The sequence below is a fragment of the Lichenostomus cassidix genome, chromosome 1 (assembly GCF_008360975.1).
Source record: "Lichenostomus cassidix isolate B80296 chromosome 1, HeHo_3.0, whole genome shotgun sequence".
NCBI classification, from domain to species: Eukaryota; Metazoa; Chordata; class Aves; order Passeriformes; family Meliphagidae; genus Lichenostomus; species Lichenostomus cassidix.
The window spans coordinates 72780235-72803670 of record NC_139479.1 but is presented as its reverse complement, the minus strand read 5'-3'; the positions used below and the strand labels follow the sequence as shown (position 1 = coordinate 72803670).

General features: G+C 39.0%; 2 protein-coding genes across 5 annotated transcripts in view; one reads left to right on the top strand and one right to left on the bottom strand.

The window, feature by feature from the left end:
• Positions 1-354: 354 nt before the first annotated feature.
• NPAT (nuclear protein, coactivator of histone transcription) lies at positions 355-23358 on the bottom strand. 4 transcript variants are annotated; one of them, XM_085063872.1, is made up of 18 exons: positions 23166-23358; positions 19955-20073; positions 18679-18739; positions 17141-17213; positions 16611-16654; positions 15660-15887; positions 15059-15143; positions 13861-13993; positions 13252-13343; positions 13071-13158; positions 11237-11333; positions 10778-10909; positions 8311-10005; positions 6926-7041; positions 6724-6832; positions 5621-5678; positions 2393-3564; positions 355-1651 (listed from the first exon to the last, which is right to left on the bottom strand). In XM_085063872.1, the coding sequence occupies exons 1-18, from the start codon at positions 23341-23343 to the stop codon at positions 1590-1592; spliced, it is 4542 nt and encodes a 1513-aa protein (XP_084919998.1). In that variant the 5' UTR covers positions 23344-23358; the 3' UTR covers positions 355-1589. The 4 variants fall into 4 exon arrangements, with proteins under 4 accessions (XP_084919998.1, XP_084919987.1, XP_084919992.1 ...); XM_085063861.1 differs by having other exon boundaries at positions 355-1660; positions 2403-3564; XM_085063866.1 differs by having other exon boundaries at positions 355-1660; positions 2403-3564; positions 15059-15140.
• The window catches only part of ATM (ATM serine/threonine kinase), a 59742-nt gene continuing 59599 nt past the window's right edge, over positions 23294-23436 (top strand). The window contains exon 1 of the mRNA XM_085063830.1: positions 23294-23436. The gene's annotated coding sequence lies outside the window, so the exon portion shown is untranslated.

Genomic DNA, 23436 nt, shown 5'->3' with positions numbered 1-23436 from the left:
TTATTTGCTCTATGACAGCAACTTTTTTCCTATGAAAGTGACGAGATGATTCACATCTTCAGTAGTACCAGACTGCCTGAGCTGAAAGCTTGTGGTGGGTAGTGGGTGTCCCATGCAAGAGTTACATTTGGTCTCAAACAGCAAATTCTTTTTAAATGTCATTATCACTATTAAGCATTTTATGCATTAGACAATTTTTGTGCTGGCCTGCCCATGGCCTTCTGACAACTGCTATTAGAACTTAGTGTTTAATACTGAACTCTTTCTTCAAAAACAACTGACCAACATGACTTTTCTATACAACATCTGCAAAGCTGCTTAGTGGACTTAAAAATATTAAGGAAGACACAGAAGTTTTTATTAAAACAAAAATATTTATTCAAGCTGTAAATGCTATGCAGTATTTAGTTATTGGATGGGTTTAATATAAACATCTACTGCATAATCTTGGTTCCTTAGGAATCCTTGTAGTCTATCTGAAACATTGCCCTGTTGCTGTACAGATCTCTTACAAGAAAACTTGCAATTTTTTTTTTAAGATGTCAACAATTTGGGAACAAAGGAAGAAATACCAGTAGAGAAAATTCTGCAGTTTTGGAGCAAGGTGTGCTCATTCAGTAAAAGGTAGGCTGAGCTTCTCCTGCACCCCTTTTGGAGAGAGTTTGTGTAATAGCTATGACAACCTCTATGTTAAACAGAAAAATCAGATGCAAATTTTTCCATGTCTGGCTAAATATATAAGAGATAGATAGTAACAAACTTCTCAGCAGTACTAATGAAAGGTGAAGGAATTAACTTTTGCAATAGAACACGCTGTAATTCTTGTTTAGCTGTTGCTTCAGTTTAAGTGTTCATACTGAGGCATGACCCACACAAAAGTACATTGCTTGAAAACAGCTTTTGCATTCGAATTACATCCTATGCAGCAAATACTGTAAACAGAGGAGTTTTGCAGCCCTGTCCAAATCAAAGTTCTTGTCTGAGTGAGTGGCTGGGAAAAGCTTCATTAGATGATAAATGCTTTTTGAGGTTTTATTGGCCTTATGTTTAGCTATTGGTATTTTTATTACTTCATTCAAAGCCTTACAAGTTTGACAGTTATGAGACGAGAGTGTGAGCACAAGGCAGTTAGATCTGAATATTTAAGTCTCTTTCAGATTCAACAAGACAATGAGAAGTGGCCAAGGTAGCTGCCTGTGTCTTAGAATGGTGAGTGACAAACACCACCTTTTCAGACTGGCTGAGCAGTTCAGAGGGGTAAGTAGAGAAAGCAGCAGAACACAGACAACGTGGTCTAACAGGAAATGTACAATCTTTCTTACATTTCATTTACACAAATTTACAATTTTGCAATTTAAATGGCTCTATAATTATGCAAGTGCTTTTTCAAAAATAAACATATACCAACTCAATGATATTTACACTTTGCAACCTGCTTCAGAAACAGCACGACTTTGCTATAAAGTGAAACTTCAGTGCACTGAAAGTGCAACTCGCCCTTTAGAGTTATCTTCTCCTCCCATGCAAAACCTCAGCACCACTCCACTGAACTTCAGATGGTCCAACTTCGACTTCTTTGTGTTCATTCATCATAATGCAAAGACAACAAGAACTTGTCCACATCCATTCCTGCTGGAAAAGAATTCGGGAGCTTCTTTTTCTGTAGGAGAGGAAAGTAACAACTGTGTTAAATACAAAGAACCTGGGGGAACTGAAGAGCCTGTAAGCATTCCTTTCTTCCTCATCCTTCCATCCACCTTGTACCTTTTCCTGCACAAAGCTTCCCCAGAACTCACACTGCCATGTGCCCTTCACATGTGCCCCTTCTCTGCAGAATGGTGTATTTTTCAGTCAGTGTTTCAGGAACATGCAAGAACTAAGTATGTGAATTACAGAGTTACACTCCTTTTTGGTTATTTACATCCATTTACATCCAAAAGACACCTTTTGTGTCTCACACCTTGATGGCCCTTAAATCCTCAAGTCAAAGGCACAACGCTGCACACTACAGAGACTGGCAGTATCACTCATGGTGATAAACAAAGAAGCAAGAACAACCTGAATTCTAGTAAGGCCTACTTTGAGTTTGGTCCAATTCCTTCATTCCACCTAGAAACTTACTTAGAATTTAGAAACTCATTTATGTTTTACGAGAAATAACGTAGTTTTCATAGGTGTGTATTTAGAGAGTAGGAGTTACTTGTGTGTATCTGAAGACTAAATCAATCCTAAGAAATCTTAGTTCAGAGTATGCTCAAGAGGCAAAGTTTGAAAAACTGAAAAACATAAGCTGGATGTCAGGGATTTGCACTAGCATCTCTGAACCATCCCATTACAAATAGTATACACATAGATATATATATTTAGAATTTTAAATAAAAGAAGTAAACACTTGTACTTGCCTTTATTTTCTTTTTTTTTGATGCAGTTGGAGAGCTCTGAAGGTCTTTTCTATTTGCGGAACGAGAATTTCTCTCGCCCTCATTCAAGTCCTCCAGTTTCCTTTTCTTTACGGTGCTCCTCAGAGCCCTGAACTGCTGGGTGTTGTCCTTGAGGGGGGTGGCAGTGCTAGTCCTTGCGATGGCTGCCCGGGACAGGATCATGAGGGTGTGGGCAGCCATGCTGACGCTGTTCTCGCTGCCGGTCTCGCTGGCCGGGCTGCAGGCAGGCAGGTCTGGCGTGGCAGGAGGCACCATGATGCGGGGGGTGGTGCTGTCCTCGGTGAAGCGCCGACACGTCGGGGTCCTGACGCTGTCTGCGGTGTCATCCATGTGCCTGTCCCCCACTCCAGACGGCGTCCGGGGGACTGGCAATTCTCCGTTTTCGACCGTCTTTCCGGTGGGGCTTTGCCACTGGATGTCCTGCAGCATTTCCACACACTGTTTGCTGAACGGGCTGGACAGGCCAATGCCTTGGCTGGAAGCTTTAGCAGGCTCTCGCTTCGGCTCCTTCGAGGACAAAGAAACTGCCACCGACGACTTGCCACTGCCTGCCCCATTCGAGAGCGATCCCTGCTTTTTGCTCAGCTCTTGTACTGAAGCAACTGTCTTCTCATTCCACAGGCCAACGCTTTGTTGGCCATTTGAGAGTTTGGCAGTGTCCTGGTTCTTCTGCTTGTCATCAGTGTCCCTTCGTAACTCATTTTCTTTGTTTGCTGTAGTCTTGTGGAAGGGATCTAATGAAAGCCCCGTGGCTGCCACCTTCCGCTCGGGCTGTGGCTCCTTTGCAGATGTGGTTCTGTTGCTACTAATTTCTGGCTTACACAGAATTCTGGGCAATGTTTTGTCTTTCTCTCTCTTTGGTACCTGTGCCTTAGCAGAAGAGGATGCAGAGTCAACAGCAAATAAAGTATTTTCATTTCTTTCTTTCTGGGATGAATTCTTAGTAGTCTGATTTTGGGTGCTTCCCCCTGGAGTGGGTAGGAGGTTATCAAAGCAAAGCACTCTCCTGTGACTCTCACTCTGTCTTGAATTTGAACTTGTGCTCTCTGCTGGTGCCACAGGTAAGTTCTCTTCCACTTTTCTTCCTAGTTCTGCACTGGTAAGCTTGTCCCAATTTCCAGTCCTGAAAACGAGATGAAAATATGTTTATTCTTACTAGGCAACTTCAACTGGCTGGAAGTCCTCACTCATCCCTCAAAAAAAAAGCTCTCACCATCCTAAATGTGTTTCATCAACAGGCAAAGACCAAGAGTAAAGGATGACAAAAAGCTGAGCAGAAAGCTCAGAGAAGGCTTTCTCAGCAAAAAGGTAAGAAACAGTCTGTACCACTGAGCAATTAGGTAGACTGGGGCTCTTCAGCCTGGAAAGAGACATCACTGAGGGGAAATGCAACAGAGGTCCGTAAAGAAATGCCACAAAAAGGAAAGTTTTTGCTGTATCTTCTGGTAGGAAAGCTAGGGGCTTCAAGCAAAACACAACAAGGAGGTCTGGACATTGCATGTAACTGAGCATGTAACTAAGCCTGGAAACTTTTTTACCTTGGGGTACTTGTGGATGCTGGTAATTTACTTGACTTCAAAAAGAAATTGAGTGCATTCATGACAAGACAGTCCACCTCAGAATACTACTTATGGTTCTGGAAGTGCTTGGAGCTGACATTCCTAAAAGGGTGCCAGAATATTTTGGGCAATGTAATCATGCATGTGCCTTGTACTCTTCCCTACGCATTTGCTGTGAGTGGCAGGATACTGAGCGAGGCAAAAAGCTTCCAGTGGGCATCTGGACAATAAGATCCAAACTCCTGGGGCATGGTCTCCACCTGACAACCAGCCCCAATCAAGTGAAAAAGCCACCACTGCACTGTAGCAATGTGGAAAGAAAAATGCTTCTGCTCTGTCAGCTCATAGCACTGTTGTGTCTGTGCCCTTTGCCTGGCTTATGCTACATTTCCAAGCAAAGTTTCTGCATCATTCATCTATGCCTGTAAGACTCTCTACCTGCAGATAAATCTCTGTGACTTCTAAGAGGAAAAGTCAAATTTCTGGGATGGTAACTTTTTACCTTTGAAATGGCAAGAAAGGTCTGACTGGTAGCAGTTTGGTTTTTTTCCACAAAATTTGAGATGAGACAGAGGGTAGAAAATCGAAATAAGAAATTACACCTCTTTGGAGGGAACATTTTCCTCTCTTTGCTATGCAAACTATACATCTAGAGATGAATTAAAGTTAGCAGAAAGCTGAATTAGCAAAGTGGTAATATCCAAGATACTGCTTCTGCGGCTTTTTAAAAATCTGTACTTTTTGCATGCATGTATACTGTATAACTTGAAGTATGGCTGGGTTTTTTTAATAAGTTGATATTAATGTTCCTGTTTTATCTCCACTTTTCCAACATTTTAACTGAGTTCTGAATAGGCAGATTTTTTTGATGTATGTGTTATTTTTACAGTAAAAGATCATTTCACCTCAAATATTAAAGCTGAACTTCTGATCTCCTCCTACACTCTTTTGCTCATTCCAACATCCTTTTGTTTCTGAAGTCCATTAATGATAAGGAGAGTTCCTACTGCAGCCTTGCTTCCTTCTCTCATTTGCCCAACAGAAAACTAGTACCTACCCCAATTAGAAATTAAGTTACATTCATCAATATAAAGTTAGCATGCCGTTGTCCTCGCCATCTTTGCATTCAGTTCCCACTTTTTAAATAACCAAGCAGTGTTCTAATCCACACAGCTGAAACACAGATGCAGAACCCAATCCAATAAACTCTATTGGATTTGGGTCAGAGAATGGTAAAGGCAATGAGGCCACACTACAAAACCATGGGTACCACTCATCTGAAAAGAAGAAACGAATGGTTTAGTCATTTAAATCTCCCAGTAAATGTAACAGGCAATTCTCCTAGCTTAGATTCCACGCAAACAATTTTTATTTAACAATTGAGACAGGAGAAAATGAAGACAAAGCCATACGAAATTAACAAAGGAACAACAGCAAGACAATTCTAGCACAGGCTGCACCAGTACCAGCACACATCTGTACCAATACTCCTAGCAGACAGGCAGCAGGAAAGGGAGTACTGCTTATGCCACTATTAAAAAAAGCTCCTCTCTTCACCAATATTGAATGAAATTCATGACAAGAAAAAGAAAGCAAGTTTCAATACCTAGCACTACTGACCTCTGTGTTCGAGGATTTGCATGGTTCAAAGGCTCAGCTACATTTGGTACCAGTTTTCCTGAAACAACAGATGAAGTATTAATGAATGACAGATAAATAATTTCACAATTAGTACAATGACATTCCACCTGACAGAGAAGCAATAAAGAAAAACCCAGCAACAAACTTCAATATTTTGTACCACTAAAGTTTACAAATTAGTAGACTAGCAAAGGTGCCCAGCTAAGATCAAACAAGAAGTGTGCTCTCTATACTTACATAATGCATGGCCCTACCAAGACAAAACCATCTACCCTGAACTTAAACATGCACAGTGGGGATTTCCAAGTGGAAGGGAAATAATACAGGGAACTCTCAGTTACCCATCAGCAAACCAGAATGCAAACTACTATACAATCCTAGCTTTTATCTTAATTTGAAATTTCATTCTATTTTCATTTTTATGTGTAAGCCTACTCTTTTTTGAAAAGGAAGATAGGCTAAAGCACAAGTTGTCCTTGTAGCTCAACGTTTCTATTTTCAATTATTTTTATTTACCCCTTTCCAACACTGAGAAATGAACACAACTCCAGTCTTGTTACAATAACTATTGAAAGAAGCAAGGTCTCAATGAAAAGAATATACAGAATCATATACTTGAAAGGGCAAAAGGAAAATAGATAGAGTGCATTTTTTGTATAAACATGCAACACTTCTATTAAATGTTTTTTCTTAATAAATGTTTAGAACTGCCAACTCTTATAATATCTCCGTTATTATATGGCTTGGTTTCAATGGCAGCAGTAAACTATTTAAAACCAACAAGATGAAAAATAACTAGAAACATAGAGAAAAGTAAATTTTTAAAACTGCACGAGAACCTTGTGGTATTAAATTTTGGAAATAAGCTTGATCCCAAAACTGGAATAATGTTGTATGCTGGAAGACCTTTGTAAACTGAGCAAATAGAGTCACTAACTGCAGGTATAGACCTCTCTCAAGCCATTCCAGCAGCTGCCAGGCAGAGAAGCAGAGAGAGATTTATCAAGCTTTTTTACTTAGAACTGACTTGTCTAGAAACCCCTGCTTTTCTTCTGCTCTTCTCAAGAACGCAAGGCAGGTACCTGTATTAGTCTTGTTTCTTGCTCCAGGAATCTTCTGTGATTTGGGAGGGATGGGAAGCTTAGGGACACTTCCATTGCACACTGGGTTAGCCACAGGCATATGGAGAACCTTGCAAGAATGAAAATATTCTATTACAATTTACCAAAGCACTTCTTCTCACTTCAGCTTTAATTCTGAAAATCTTTATTTGTGACGTGCTACCTGGCAGGCAGGTGCTGAGAACGTATTTCCATTTTGTCCTACTACAGAGAGAGGTATCATTCCCACCATTCCTTGCAAAACTGGTTGCACTGGAGATGCAATTATAATGGCAGAACCTAAAAAACACCAAAGCGTTAGGTCTGTACAGAAACTAAAAATACTTCAGTCAGAAGGAAAGCTTCAAGACAGGATTTCTTAAAATTATATGTGGTCAAACCTGTGGCAAGAAAAGCTCTGGCCTTTTACAAAAACTTCACTGTCCTTGCTGTAGTTCACTACTAGAAAACAGGGTGAGTACCAGTGTTATTTTTAGTTTATAAGGAATTCTTTAGATAAATCTTTTTCTTTGCAAGAGATAGCTTGAAATAAAGCTTGAAGTATGATAAACCTATCTTAAGGTTTAAACGTTAAATTAAAATTATTTATAAAAAACAGTAAAAGTATCATTAAATAGCTTATTTAGCTGTGAAATATACAGGAATTATAAAATATGGGAACTATCATAGCACATTAACTGAAACGAGGAAGAAAATTTTCAAAAGTGAAAGAAAACTGTTCCTTTCTGTATGAAAAGATCAATGAAGGTAACGGTTGCATAAAGAAATTATAACAACAGAAGAGGCTGTCACTCTAAGACCTTGCACATACTGTTGCACTGGTCTCTGACCTCAATGAAATGACTGCATACAGAAATTCAAAGGTAACTGCAACAAATTTTTAGTTTTTGAAAGAAATCTAAATGTGGTGAACCAGCTGTGGTAAATCAGCTGTTAAACCAGCTGTTTTTAACATTTCAAAAAGCACTCAAAATTTTTTTATTGCTGTAGTAATAAAAATGCTTGTACCAGATTTTGTATCATGGAAAGGAATAATGTTATACTTTCGTATTTACTTAAAAGTACTTCTAATGCAGACTAGGTTTTTGAAAAATGAAACAAAACCAAGGAAGTAATTTAGGAAGGACTAGATATATCTACCCAGTTATCTAAACTAAATATGGATACCTATAAAACAAAGCATTCCAATTGTAACAGTATTCTTATTAAAATAAAAACCTGTTATATTTAGCCAAAACAATGGAATCCTTTCCAGTATAAACCAAAATATGCTTCCTAAATCTAATGCTGCTAAAATGATGTAATTTAAGCTTCTGAAGTATGAGGCTTTTTTTTTTTCATTCAAAGCAACCTAATCAATGACGTCTGGTAGTTTTTATTTCATTTCTACTAGCAACTAATACACTAAAAAAAAAAGTAACTCCTGGATAATTTCAGGTGGCAAACAGAGCTGTTTAAAAATTGTTTACTTTTAATGCATTTAGGAGGGAAAAAAAAGACCACTGTATAAACACCACATTTTCAGTAATTTTCTAATAATGTGATTACCCTGTGGGAAGTTTGGGGAGACAGTCTGGTTTGCTGGAAATGTATTGCTGGATCTGGGAGGAGTCCGTAACTGTTGTACAGCTGGAGCTTGGGAAGCCAGTGGCATAGAATTGCCAGGCAATACAACTACATTTGATGGTGTTACAGCTGCACCTAAGGTTGCTGGATCAGTCATACAGGTGGCTATGTAAAGGTTGCTTGAATTCCCAAAAGCTGTGCTTGTGGCTGGCATCAACTGTATAAATCCCCCTTCGTTGGAAAGATGAGTTGAACCTGCAACTGAAAAACCACTGCAGTCTTCATTTGGAGTGTTAACCGAGGTGACCACAGGATCCTTAGGTCTAAGCACAAGAAGATTCTGCTCTGCCAAAGCTGAATCCACGTTTTTTTCTGTGTCTTCTGAAGTCAGACACTTAGGCAGGCCTGTAGTTTTGGTTGGAGATTTGGCTGGAGATGACAATATTATAGTAGGCAAATTTTCTCCTGTGATGCTGGAAACAGCATTATTTAACTCGGTGTCTGATGAAATAAATGGATCATCACTGATGATGATCTTGAGGGACATTATGTTAGAAGGATCAACATCCATTGGTTGACTACTAGAAGATACACTGCTTATACTTTTGGCCTCAGTACCTGACTCATCTGTTGAGGATGCAGTTTCAGGGAGAGGAGAGTGGCATATTTCAGAGGTAGTAAGATTATTTTCAGTGGATACTACAGAAATTTCTGTACATGCATTATCACCAGAAGAGAAATATAAATTATCAGCATCTACTTTTGTAGAAGAGGAAGGTTCTTGCATTTCCACTTGTGTACCCTCTGAGTTTGACAGTCCTGAAGGCAGGTTAAAATCTTTCTCACAAGGCTTATCAAGTGCATGCTGCTCATTTGAGTAAGTTTTGTTAGAAGTATCAACAACTTCAAGTTGCAGCTCCGTTTTGTCAAGATCCGCGATGTCCACTGCAGATGTTGCAGCACAGTCTGACTGTGTGCTCTGGTCCTGAAGGTTAGAGGGGTGACTGGAGTTCTCCTGTAAAGCACCAGGCAAGGCAGCTGGATCACTGGTTACAGTCTGTTCTTTTCCTGCATCTGCTGATGGGCTAGAAATGGACAAGTTGTTTTTCCTCAGTGGTGCACTGTGGCCAGGGCTCCCATGGGAAGGGCTTCCAGGAAGTGTTTTTTCAGACAGTGATGTGTCTGGTGACAATGGACATTTACTTCCAGAATCAGTTTTGTTTTCACTGGCTGTAGTATCCTCTGGCAATGAAATCAAAGAAATCTGAGGAGTACCAGAATGAACATATTCTAAATTAGGACTACTTTGAGAGCTATGACTTGGTGGACCTTTTTCAATTTCCATAGCACTTTCACTTTCAGATACTAACGCAGATGACTCTTTTGTAACATAAGTATCTGCACAGTGTTCATCACATTTGCTATCAGAACTCTGTCTCTTGTTAGGTTCAGTCAAACCAGGCACAGAGTCAAAAGCAATTTCAAGCTCTCCAATATGTTCAGGGGTAATGGTTGTAAGTACTTCAGTCTGCTTCCTTGGTCTACAATTCCCATTCAGCTGTTCACTGGGTGTATTTTTCTTAGCCACATCATCATCACTAATGCTGGGCTTCAAGGCACACGATGCTTCTCCTAATGGAAAACCTTTACAGGATAGTGGTTCTCTAGAAGTATCACCTGTAAAACATAAAATAAACTAGTTCCATAATTATTAGAACAGATGATCCTTTTACGGCATTTTAGAAATAACTTATCAGCTCAATGGAAAACGTACCAGTTCACACAAAACTAAGTGGGAATAATGTTACTCATCCTTACATTCAAGTTGAGTGGAGTATTTATATGGAACATAAAGTTACATACACTAGATAATCTGAAAAATTAGTCTGTACATTACTAGCAAGTACACACATAACATGTAAATAGCTCAGGTCACTACATCAGGTTTCTGGAAGCACAAAAAACATCACATGATAAAAATCTCTTGGCTCTATTTCTCATATATCTTCACTAAATATCTGCTACTCATGGACTATTATTAAGAATAGTGAAGACAGATTAACATCCCTTTTGTCCAGAGTAAAACCATTTTTGTGTATTAATTAACAGATACATTATAGAACAGAGATAAAACATTAATATAGTTAGATGTAAAATATTATCTTATGTGTTCCACAATGGATATTGCAAAGTATTCATTTGCTAACAGTCTGGTTGCATTAAGGAGCTTATCAAATACACTTTTTAAGTACACTGATGGGACTACTGTTAAATTGAATAGACTGAAACTTTCTAACAGACCAGGTGTATCTGCATGTTCATACAATGTAAAAAGCCACTTGGATATTACCAGTGAAAAAAGATCATTTTGAAATGTACAAATTGTCTGAAAATACTTTCATAATGAAAAGTTAACACAGAAATCTTAGAGAAAAAATAAAAAACCTACATCTGTTAGTTTCTTCTGCTCCTAAAGATCTTTCAAATGTTTCCAGGCTATCCTCACCCACCAGGATTGCGTTTTCTACTTCATTCCGACCAGAAATACCAGCAGGTAAGTTCTTGTTTACCTTGCTCTTTCCTATTTTCAAAATAAAGCATGAAGAATGGTTAAATGTTATTTTACACATACAAGTCATCACTACATTTTAAATGAATCATAGTGCAAAAATCTCCTTACGGTTAATGTGAGGATACTCCAATCAGACAAATAGAAAATTTTACAACACTGAACAAGTATGAACTATCATCCTTTAGACCTGGAGAGTGTAAAATAACAGCAATAAAACAATCACTGAGCCAGCCCAAAACCAGAGTATCAGCCACAGGAAATGTCAAGCAATGCTTGGGAAGCCTCATCATTCCGACGCTTTACAGTAACAGTACAATTGAGTACAATGCAGCCTACCATAATCAAACCAGTCAAAGAGAGCCTGGAAAGCTGGATCTGATTCTGTCTGCTCCAGAATGTCCTGGATAGCCTCTTCTGACATATGAATTTCACCCTGAGAAAAGACATGATACACAGAACTGTCAGACAGTTACTTCTACCCCTTAGAAAGGAAAACAGGCAAAAATTGTTTGCTTTTCAGATTGTTTTAAATTCTATTACTCTTGCTCAGCATACAAACACGAAGACTAATGCTGGAAACATTTTTGCCACAAATTTCATGTCTGTCAAAAAATTTTAAGTGACCGAACTTAATAAGGTTCTCCAAAACCCAAACACGTCTGTCAGACATTACCCCACCACATACATATTGGAGTATTCTCCACATAATGACCAGGACTAACCAAAAAGAAGGACTAAATCTCAGGCTACACTGGAAGCTTATGCAAGATGGTATGCATGCTGTGAGCCTGTACAAGCGAACCACTGGTAAAAAAATTCCCCAAATTAATCCTAGTTTCTTAGGTTTGAATATATCTAGAAGCCAACACCAAGCAAATGGAAGTTTTATTTCATATACCTATTACATGTTCTATAATATAGCTTCCAAGTACTTTTTTGTGGAAGGCATTTGGAAAGCACAGCTCCATGTGACAGTGCTCTAAGGTTCCTGTTTCAAGCTGACTTGTTCGGTAGCAGCCCAGGAATAAAGTGAGTAGGAGATCAACATACTCGATCAACTAAAATTTCTCTTGCCTTTCTGGAGACCCTCTAAGCACTCTACAACCTTAGATATGGTGGTTTAAGGGTGGATATTCCATGTGAAACACTTGATTTTGTCTCAGCTACTCTTAACTAAACCAAGAAACTGCTTTGATTTATTTTTGCTCAGAAAAATGGAGCTTTTTAGCTCTGTATTGTGACAACTGACCTAACATCACCAAGCAAGAGAAGAATAGCATTTATAAACCAGATACCTCTACTTCACAAACAGGTAACTGCCCCTACTCTCCTCCCTTTTCATGAGGGCTCTGAAGATTGTAATTTCCCTCATTAAAAGTTCTTAGTTCTGTGATTGCCAGCTTGAGGCTTGTAGAAGAATGGAGAACACTATAATTACGTTTTGTTTGTAGCAGCAGAACACACATTTCCTCCAAAAGCAAGAAAATACTAAATTTGAAGAAAAAGCATCATTGTTTAGGTTCCAAAAATAATTTCTCTTGCTATACTAAATGATTCATGCTTATCTTGGAGCAAATAAAAAAATCGGATCAGAGTAAACACATTTGGAGACAGCAAGGCATTTTAAATTACGTTTTCTTCTCTAAGGCTACCGATTAGATCCCCAGTCAGAAGCTGGTATCCAATCACTTGTATGAAAGACTGAGTGAGAAGCAGACAGCTGATGACTGTGGGACTGTTCTTAAATCCAGTCTGAGTGTAAGGTTACCAGCTAATTACTGCCAGAAGCAATCCCACTCCCTTGGCTTTGGACCCTGACGCATGCTTATGCTGCCTTGTACAGGCACTGGGAATGAATTCAATATGCTAAACTGGTACAAAATTGGCTCCTGCAGAACACCAGTGTCCTGTCAGCTCAGCTCCTCAAACCTGCCAGCACCACACAAGATCAGAGCTCACACCTCTGCAAGGGAAGCTGGAGAGCTACGCCTGCACAGTGGGGAGCCCTCAGGGAGGCTCAGCTGTACTGGGAAACAGAAACTCATAAAAAGAAAGGACAGGAAGAGGGGAGAATATCCTCAGATGTCAGAGGTTCAGCATAGTTCCTGTAACTGATCATTCTCGAGTGCCTGGCCTTAAAAAAATTGTGAACAGGGCAATCTACACCTACCTGAAGTCCAAGGATTTCATCAATTGAAGTCTCCTGTTCCGTGGGACCACTGTCTGCCTGTTTAGGAGCCTGAGCAACACTGCCATCACTGGAACACATTAATCATTAGTTCAAAACTCAAAATAAACCAAATTTTTATTTATCATACATAAATATGAAGTTTAGATGTTTCTTTTATTACCTGCCTAGGATTTTGTTGATGTTTTCAGCGAGCTTCTCCTGAAGAGATTTGTTGCTCAAGATTTTTTCTCTGGCATTTTCAATAACCAGTTGCTGGAAAACAGTTTTGAAGTGGTCAGATTTCTACTTTTAACATCACTAGAAAAGGAGCATGAATTTCTGACTGACCAGTAAAAAATTATTAAAAAATCAATTCAAAGAGAGAAGACTTTTATAACAGAGACAGTCATCTGTGACTGCATGACATTGCTATGAAAATCAACCTGAAACATTCCTGTACTTCTACTCTCCTAAAACACAGAAAGGCTTGTTCTAAACTACAGCAAGGCTTATTGTACCTTCTTGTTTCCATTCTCTAAAGAATTACTGTATTCTGACAGCCAACAGGTAGCTTAGCAAAGCAAATACATCAAGAAAAACAAAACCCTACATAGCCATGTCAACCTTGTGAGTTTAGCACACACAAGAGCTAGTTCAAACACAAACCAATGCATTTATCTTCTAAAAGTAATTTCTGTAATAACCAAGATGAACAACATGTTAAAGACTAGTTCTCTTGAGTCTGAATTTGTTTCTTAAATGTAAATACCTGCTGTAAGCATATACTCACTGGGAAGTTACCATCAATTAATTCTTCTAGAGGCTCACTTTCTTTTTCTATTACCACTTCATCAGAGTCTTGAGAACTTCTAGTTGCTGAAAGAGGCCCAGATGTTGCAATACTTTTCCTCTTCTGAGATTCACTGAAACATTCCAGGAAACTTACGATGTAGTTTATGAGAAAATTGCAAACAGTAGACCTAATGGTGAGTAAATCAAGTGCTTCTCTTCCTTCTTAGCAAACAAAAAATCATAATCCCCAAAAACTTAATTACCTATTGAAAATACAATAAAATCTGGTACCTGTTTTATTATCTCTTATGCATCAATTGTGTCCAATTTCACAGAAGTTACTAATAAATATGGAGACTGTGGGCAAACAGCACAATGGCAAACTGAATTCCATGTCCACCATTCAGTATTTACTGCCCCTCCACTACTTGTTACTTTCACTGGTGGTACCAGTTAATGGATCCTAATTAACTGCAACTCAAAATCATATTTGGGCATTACCACTGGAAACAAAGACCTTTCAAGGAACATTTGTTTTCAAAAAAGAAAAAAATGCTGGTTCTGAAAAAATTTAGATGATAAATAGGAAATGTAATGTTTTTATATGAGACCACAGTGTAGGCTGTTCTGAAAACACCAATCAGCAGTGGCACTAAAATCACATTAAAAAAAATCACAAAGGAATAGGGAAGACTTGACAAAAAAAAGGGCATTCGAATCAGAGAATAAAAAATGCAAAACCAGTGTAAGAACAACTTTTTACACAATTTCTAGTGCAAATACTATTTTTTTTCTGACAAAATTTACTCAAGTCAATAGTTTTGCAAAGTTAAATGCACATTTTTATCAATATTAAGAATTTTCATAATTGAAAAGGACCTTTTGGAAGGAATACCAAGTCTCAGCTCCAAGATTATTTGCTTGTGTCTAATACTGGAGTAGCGTAATGACAGACTCTACACAAAGAAGCACTAGGAGCCTCCTGTCAGTCTAATGTGAAGCTCTTTGACTTTCCTTTCCTTTGTGAAACATCACACACTAGATCCCCTCAGTGGACCTGCCATTTGAAACACTCTACCATTTAAGAAAATTTACACTAAAGATTAGAATACTGTGTAATTTCTGTTCAATTAAAAAACCAAACCAAACCAAACCAAACCAAACCCAAACCCAACCAAAACCACACCCCTGTTTACCTTTTTCGCCTTCCTGGAGAAAGCAAGTTTGAGTGAAGCTTGCGTTCTTGTGATGTTGGAACTTGAATGTGTATGAAACCTCCTGCTTTATAGGTGGAAACAAACAAACAACAAAAAAAAAAGAAGTCATGATGCCAACACCTTTCCCAGTGACACTATTAAAGCACTACAAGATCTACACATTACTTACTATGTTCTATTCATTTCCGGGAAAGTCACACAAAATAATTTGGTACTACTATGAAAATGACGACCATTCCTTTTAAACATTTCCTGAAATAAACATCCACTTAATGTGGATCATCCCTATCTGATGAAACAAGTTATTTGAGTGAGGGTGAGAACACAGAACAGAATAGCCACAAATTAATGCAATTCTGATCTCTGAACTCACATTGGCAAGCAAGTATGCAAGAGCCATTTATCTTTTGGGCACGTCTTTTCTTGTAATCACCTGAACCAGCGCGGAGAGCTAGGGGAACAAAGCTTGAATTTCCTGGAACTTTTTGGTAGAAGATAATTAGCCCTGCTTTTAGAAAGCTTCCATCTATAGCCATAGATTTTTCACAGAAAAAAAGGTTTAGAAAAATGTGCAACTTACTGTTGATCTTTTCTTGAGTTTGTGGCTGGTTCACAAACAGTGTATTCACTCTTGTCTGTGGCATGCTTTGAGTTAATGCTGGTCTGTGAATTACTTGAGGAGGTACAACAGAAGAGGAATTCTGTGGCCCTGACTGATGGGCTACTGACAACAATCCTGAGTTTGCAGGAGTTGACTGCTGAAGCATTCTCTGTCTTTTCATTTCCACAATGCCACTTCTTGTACGTACTGGAAATAAAAAAGATGAAAATATATGATAAAGGAATTTTAAAATGTTGCTGATTTCCCAGACCTATTAAGGGTCCTCATGGAAACTTTTTTGTGCTTCAGCAACTAAATCTTGAAACCCAAACAGTAAGCAACACCAGTCTTTGTCTTCTGTGTTACAGGTTTGAGACAAAATAATTCACGTACAGTCAACTTACACTGACACTGTAACCACACTTGTACTCCTGCTTAAATATTTACAGGAATAAATCATACCAAAATGAGATTTTATTACATAATGTATCACCCATATAACTGGCCTTAACTGAAATAGCTAAACAAATCTAAGTCTGCATTTATTTTTCACATGGAATCTGACAAATTTAAACAACAGACCACCACCCAATTGAGTGAATCTCAAATAGAGGGAACAATCACTGTATCTCACATTCTATTCTCTTATACAGGTCACTCAGTAAAAATACAACAGAGAAAAATTTATTTATAACCATGTAAACTTCTGAAAAGTTTTCAGCAGAGAAAATGCTATAAAGAGATTTTAAGTACCCTGCAAAAACCTCAGCTTTTATTTTCCTTTCCTGATGATTCCAGTAATCCACAGATTACACTGAAGACAACAGACATGCATTACTGATTGCTGCAGCAGTCCCCCCATTTTTTTGCCAGAACAGATAATTTTAACATAAAATCTACTGATCCCATGGAATTGACTCAATTACTTACTCCTCTGATTTGAAGAAAATCTGAAATCTGAATTCTGCATGCTCCTAAAAAAAACAAAGCAAATGACATAAATTAATGGAGCATAATGGAAGCACTCAGCTACACAGTGTGACAGTACCAATCATGTCGTTAATGTCAGTCTGGTCTGGTCCTAACCACACATTCCTTCAGAAAAATCCAATGATTGATTTTTTTATTCTAACAACGGTAACAGATCCTCCAAATAAAGCTTACTATTGCATTTTTTATCAAGTAACCACAAAGGTATCAGATTCCAAATGAGTCATAGTATATTGCTTTATTACAGGAAGGTCACATGCTCACACTAATGCTCTCCTTATCTGCTAGTTCCACCTTAAAATCTTCAAATGTCTATTCAGCTATCAACTCTAACATATCCATCTTTTTCATCATCTCTCAGAGGAAACACAGAGCCAAACCATTCTCATACAATGATAAGGGGAGTTGGTCAATATAGGGACTCACCCTTAGAGTGAAATTTTACTTTCTTGATTTCAAAACTACATTACCTGATCTGAGAAAGTGTATAGTCTAATTTTTTCCACAGAGAGGACATCATTGCTGGAACTTCATTTGTTGTTTCTAAAATGAACCATACAAAAAAAAATTATGCCCAAAACTGATACACGTTGAGAAAGAAGTAAAACCACAACCAAAATAATTATTACAGAATGTTTCAGACATCATCTAACTTTAGGCATCCAGTTGCCTTCTTAATATTCTATTATTAAAAAGCCCTAACTCCTAGTTTAAAGAATTTTGATTGATGTGGATACAGTTGGTTTTAGAAGCCTAGATGAAACTGAATTCATGATTGTAATTCTCAGCGGAATTTGCACATGGTGTTGTTGACTCCTCAGCAAATAGATACTAACCTAACACATGCTACACCCAAACTCACTTCTGGAAATGGTGTTCACATTCCCAAGTCACTTCTGTGCTTTTGAAAATGATAACCTGGCAAACAGGCCTTTAAAAGTAATAGTTTATTTTATGATGTTACCCAAACAGGTAAAAACATTTGGCCTTTTTGAAGCACAGAACATCAAAAGTGTAAATGAAAAAAAAAAGTAAACAGTTCAATTTACTAAGTTTTTCAAGGTGCCAAGTGCAAAGCATTTTGAAGGAAGTATTGTTGTGTCCTAGTTACCACTTCTATCCAACCTAATGTGAAAGGAAAAAAATGTTCAGAAATGTTCCATACATTGCAGTCTTAAACTGCAAATTTTACAACCAAGCACCACTAAAATCTGATCCTACAACAGATATCAAAAATCTGTATGACTTGGCAACATTCTGAAGCTTGATAACTGCTTTCAAAAACAGCTCTGTCTGCAATACTCATACAAAACATTCAGTAATTCTGAAACCATTTGAGTTAGTCTTAAAAACAAGACAGGAAATATTTCATACCACAGGACTCCTGATTATTTCAAAGAATCACAGAATACCTCAAGTTGGAAGGAACCCATAAGGACCATTGGGCCCAACTCCCTGCTCCTCACAGGACCACTTAACTCTAAATCATGTGACTAAAGGCATTGTCCAGATGCTCCTTGAACTCTGACAGGGCTCAGTGCCATGACTACTCCCCTGGGGTAGCCTGTTCCAGTGACTGACCACCCTTTCAGTGAAGAATCTTTCCCTAAGGTCCAATCTGAACTTCACTGACACAGCTTCATTTAATTTTCTCACGTTCTATTGCTGGTCATTAGAGAGATAAGCACCTCCCCCTCCTACTGATAGTATAAACAATAAACAGTATAATTTTACAAGCATAAACTCATACATTTTGCACACTTTATTATCCCTCTATGTTTTTGTGATATAAAAATCTCACATTTGAAGTGAAAATATGTACTGGCATTTGCAAACAAAGATAATAAATTACTTTTGCTCACTAGATGTAGTGGTTGTTGCCTGTGTAATATAGTAACCTTCAAATTGTAGCCTAAACGGGGGATTACTCTAAGACCATGTACCTCTTCCTCAAGGAGTTCACAGCAGGTAAATAAAAATAAAACAGCACCTCATTCCGAAGGCTTACCTTTTGTTTTCATGGCTACATATTCATTAAGAATAGTTGTCAAGTTTTTTCCACACAGCGACTGTAAAAAAAATACCGATCTTAGAATCTGCTTTAATAACTTCTACTTTATCTGCAGTAGCACATCATATTTAAGGAGTTCCTTAGAAGTCTACAGCACACAAGGGACTGTACTTGGTAGAGAGCAATCAATGGAACAAAATGCTACTATGTACCCAAAATCTGGTATACTCGGTCTCAATGCACTACACTGGTGTAGCAGTTAGAGAGCTCTGATTTACACTCGCCTTTGTTATTATGGAATAAAACCATGAAAATTAGATTATGAATAGCTGTAGTTCAAAAGTTTTATTAATCTGGATAATCTATTTACATTTGGTTTGTCTAATTTTTGCTGGCCATAGCTTGGATTGTGACTCCCTACAACCAAAGTACAGATGACTAAATGCTTGTAAATAAGTTCAACAGTTTGTTTTGAACAGGTGCATCAAGAAGGTGCACCTTGGATCTCAGAAAAGACCTCCACTTTTGAATACTGTCAACAAAATCCCAGACCATGAAATTAACTAGTATACTAGAAGAAACAGAAAACATGAAGAGGAAACACATTTAAACACTAAGATGTTGACACACAACAATACCTAAACCTTGTAATTTGCACAGTATAGTAAAAATCCCATTTTGTACACGCTAAAAATGCAAACTAATTATGCTCTAGCTCTACTCACATATATACAGATGTGGTTACACAACATTTATGCACACCTGAAATTCCACCTTTCACCCAGAACAATGCAGGTGATACTGAACAGAGAAGAAGCTGAATACAGTTTTTGTCAAAAAAATTTGGTAGACTTAGACAAATCTGAGGTGCCTTACCTACGTATTTACTATGTACCTGAAATGGAATATTATTGGCTGCCATGTCTAGAATAGGAAAGGGATCTCCAGTAAATTACAAAAGCAGCCCTGAAACCAATAAAACCCTTGTGATAGCAACCTTCCATCAATCAACCTCAAAGCTGTAAGGCAGATTTAACATAACATATTGAAACCAATTTGCATATTTCACGCTTAACTGTTTCCTTGTAAGATTAAATACTGGAAACCAAAAAACTGCTAATATCACTGGATGAAAAAATACCAAACAAATCAAATGTAAAACCAAACATTTCGAGCAGCATTTGAGAAGTAATTGTCACACTGAGAAATCCTGAATATTCTTTTCCTCGGACGCAAAACACCGTAACTTTCTGCTTTGCAAATACAAACTCACCAGCAAGCAGGCTGGGATAAAACCATCTTCTGTACAGTGCTCTGCATATTCTTTCAAATCTGAGCTTTCCAGAATAAATTGATGGCAGGTAGCTTGAAGATTTTCCTGTTGCAAATAGCCTGCAGATGGAAAATTTTGCCATTTTATTTATTACTTCTGCTCAACAGGTAACACAGCTGCATGCAGTATTGAAATAATTAGATAAAAATTTGTATGTAAGAACAGGAAGTGAAGTTATTTTGACAAAACATATGCTCCTACAAAGCATTTAATAGTTAAAACCCAGAAGAGCAAAAAATATATTTTGGAATCACACTGTATTTACGAACTATTCAAGACTGGAAGTGAGGCAATATGAACAAATTTTGATTTATCTTTAGTACAGTCAAGAAAATAAAAATTCTTGGCTCAGAAGGCTGACAAACAAACCCTCATATGGGCCGAACCACCCTATTTGATACTTCAATGGAAATCTACAATATTTTGTTAATAAAATGCATTGCTATGTAACAATAATGCTCCACACATGGTACTGTTTCAAAATAGGTAAAACCTGTACAGCTGCTGACACAGTGTATAAGATTTATTAAAAATATTGGCATTGTACAAAAGTTAATAACATAAGAAGGTTTTTTTCCTCTCACTTACAGTAATTTTCATTTAGGATAAATGTACTAGATGCAACTTGTGCTCTCTACACACCCTAAGATTCAGTAGTTACCCTAACAGGAAACATACTGAAAAAGTTTTCCAAAATTCCATTCCTCATCAAGTATGTTCTGCTTTAATCAAACTTTTTAACGCTGCTTTAATCTTCAAACACCTTAAACACTAAAATACAGAAACAGACCAATCTGAATGAAGGATTCTAGAACAAAGAATCACAAATAAAATGTTTCTTCTTTCTTGCTCTTAGCAGAACTTAACATGGACTATTTTAAAGGAAGGATAAAACATGTGCCTAGTTACACAATGCAGGATATATATACATTAGCATATCTATGTCAAGGGACCCCCAAAATGGTCCACCTCAGTTCATGAATGCCTGCAGAAAAATGTGGCCTTTAAGTTTAAATGAAGACAAATATTTTTCAGGAGATCCGAGTACAGCTGAAGAAAAATAATTTCCAACATGCAAGCACTTGTTCAGGTCTTCAACAAATAGACAAACTTGAAAGTTAAACACAGTTTGGGAATAATCACTGTGAATTTAATCACTGTGTAGGAGCAGGCCTATCTGACAGAAAATATTAGTAGTGCCTGTGGAAAGGAAAGGACTGTCCTATTGAATTTTTCAAATATATTTTTCTAGAAAAACCTCAAGCTGCAAATTGCTGGAAGCCGAAAGTGTATTTAGGTAAACACGATTATATCTCACTGTTGTCCAGGCTGGAAGATGGGTTACTAGGCTAGGTGGAGCTCTGATCTGTGCTGGTATGACTGCTCTTCCAATCAAACTCACCCGAACATCTGCTCCAAAAGTTGCAGTCTTTCTTTCTTGAACCTACTACTGCAATATCGTAAGGGATGACTGAATGCTTGCATACAAGCACATTTACATATGCCAATTTCCTGCTAACAAAGCATTCCAAAGGCTAAAAATGCCTGTGCAGCTAACCCAAACTGCTTGTGCCCACACTGTATAATGATGTAAGAGTATGTGGTCCCTAACATCACCAAAATCAAATTAAAGGCACAAAAGGTGCCATACATTTTCAATGTATAGAAATGATTCAGTATTTTGTTCTATCTTAACAAATGTCTAACTCATAGTACACATTCACTCTATCAATTAGGAAAAGATAAATCTTATGAATTTTCTAAGTGTGAGCTCAGCCTCTCATTTTAGTTTTGCTTCTTAAACCAACAGTCATCAACCTTCACAGCACCAGAAAAATTTGTTGGTGCTGGAGGAGAAAGGTGGAAGAGCTGCACTGGGAAGTCTGTTTAACTGCTGAAATTCAGAGATGCCTCAAAGAAGAGGAATCCCTTCTAGAAATGATTACAAGGAATATCCTGTTCTACAACCTTAGGTTGCTCAGAGGTTTTCCAGACATGATGCATGCTCCATGAGCCACAACAGACACAGGCTAGGTCAGATAATCCTCAGTGCACAGGGTGTTGCCAAGATTGTGTGCTATGTCTGCAAGTCTCTGGTAAGCACATCAGAGATAAGCATTCCTCCTGGAAATTTGTAACTGCACCAATTTTGTTTGGAAGAGTGAAATAAGAGCTCTCACTTGTATGATTTCAAATCCTTTACAGTGCAAAGTGTTTCTAAAAATCCTCTGGTACTTCATAGCAATAAAAAAATTGCATCTCTTACTAACCTTTTTTCTCAAGACAGTAGCAAGGAACATTTCGGGTAGTATTTAAAAATAAATTGTGCTGGAGGAACACTGAAGAAGAGATTCAGCTTTAATGGCTTTGGAGTCAAAAAAAGTATGAACAACTGAAAACTGAAAATCACAGGGCAAGCTGCCAGGAAATCTTGGCAACCTGTGCCAATAGGTATTTATGTGTGGGACTTAAATATGTGGGTCATATTTTTGCTTACCATCCGTTTGCTCTCACCTTTGGCAGTATCAAAATTATCCAAAGCATAAAGTAATTTAAAAAAAATCCACTGTCTACTACCAGTGTCCTGAACACACTCACGCTGTGCTTTCCACAGATTTTGATTACGCCTGAACTTTCGGTGCACCCACAAAGGTGAGCAAAACACGGCCGGAAAGAAAAACCATCTGAGCCTTAAGGCAGCCTTGCCAGGGCTTTCGGGTCACCTTTGAGCGCCTGCTGTAAGCAGGAACTGTTTAAGCACCCTCAGCAGCTCTCAGCCCGCAGGTGGGCACGGAGAGCACCACGTTTCCCGGGACTGGTGAAGCACCGAGCGCAAGGCAGGGCCGGGAGCGGCCTGCTCCCTAAGGACACCGATCCCTCAGGAGGAGCCGCGCTCGCTCCCCGACACAGGCCGGCCCGGAGGGCGGCGGGGCCAGCTCGGGGGCCGCCGGGCCCGGGATAAACCCGGCGGTGACAATCCCAGCCCGGAGGGAGCCAAGAGACGCGGCCGAGGGTCAAGGGCGAAGCAGGCTCCGCGTCCCGCCGCGCCGCGGCGGCTGACAATGCCCAGCAGAGCCCTCCCGGCGCGGCCGGCGGTGCGCGCCTCACCCATCCCTCCCTCCCTCCCACCCACCGTCCCCGGCTCGCTCACCCAGCACCAGCCGGGCCACGTCGGACGGCAGCAGCATGGCCCGAGGCGGCGCGGGGCACGGGCGGGCGCAGCTCCCGGAGCGCAGCCGGCCGCCCCGCCACCCAGGCGAAGGCGCGGAAACTCCGCCAGCCAGCGCCGCGCCCGGCCCCTTCCGCCGGAACCCGCCGCGGCCGCTCATCCGCTTCCAGGTCCGCCCGCGGCCGCTGCTTGCACGCGTGAGCCGCGCTGGGCTCCGCGGCGCCGGGAGCGGGGCTGCGTGCGCCCCGGGCAG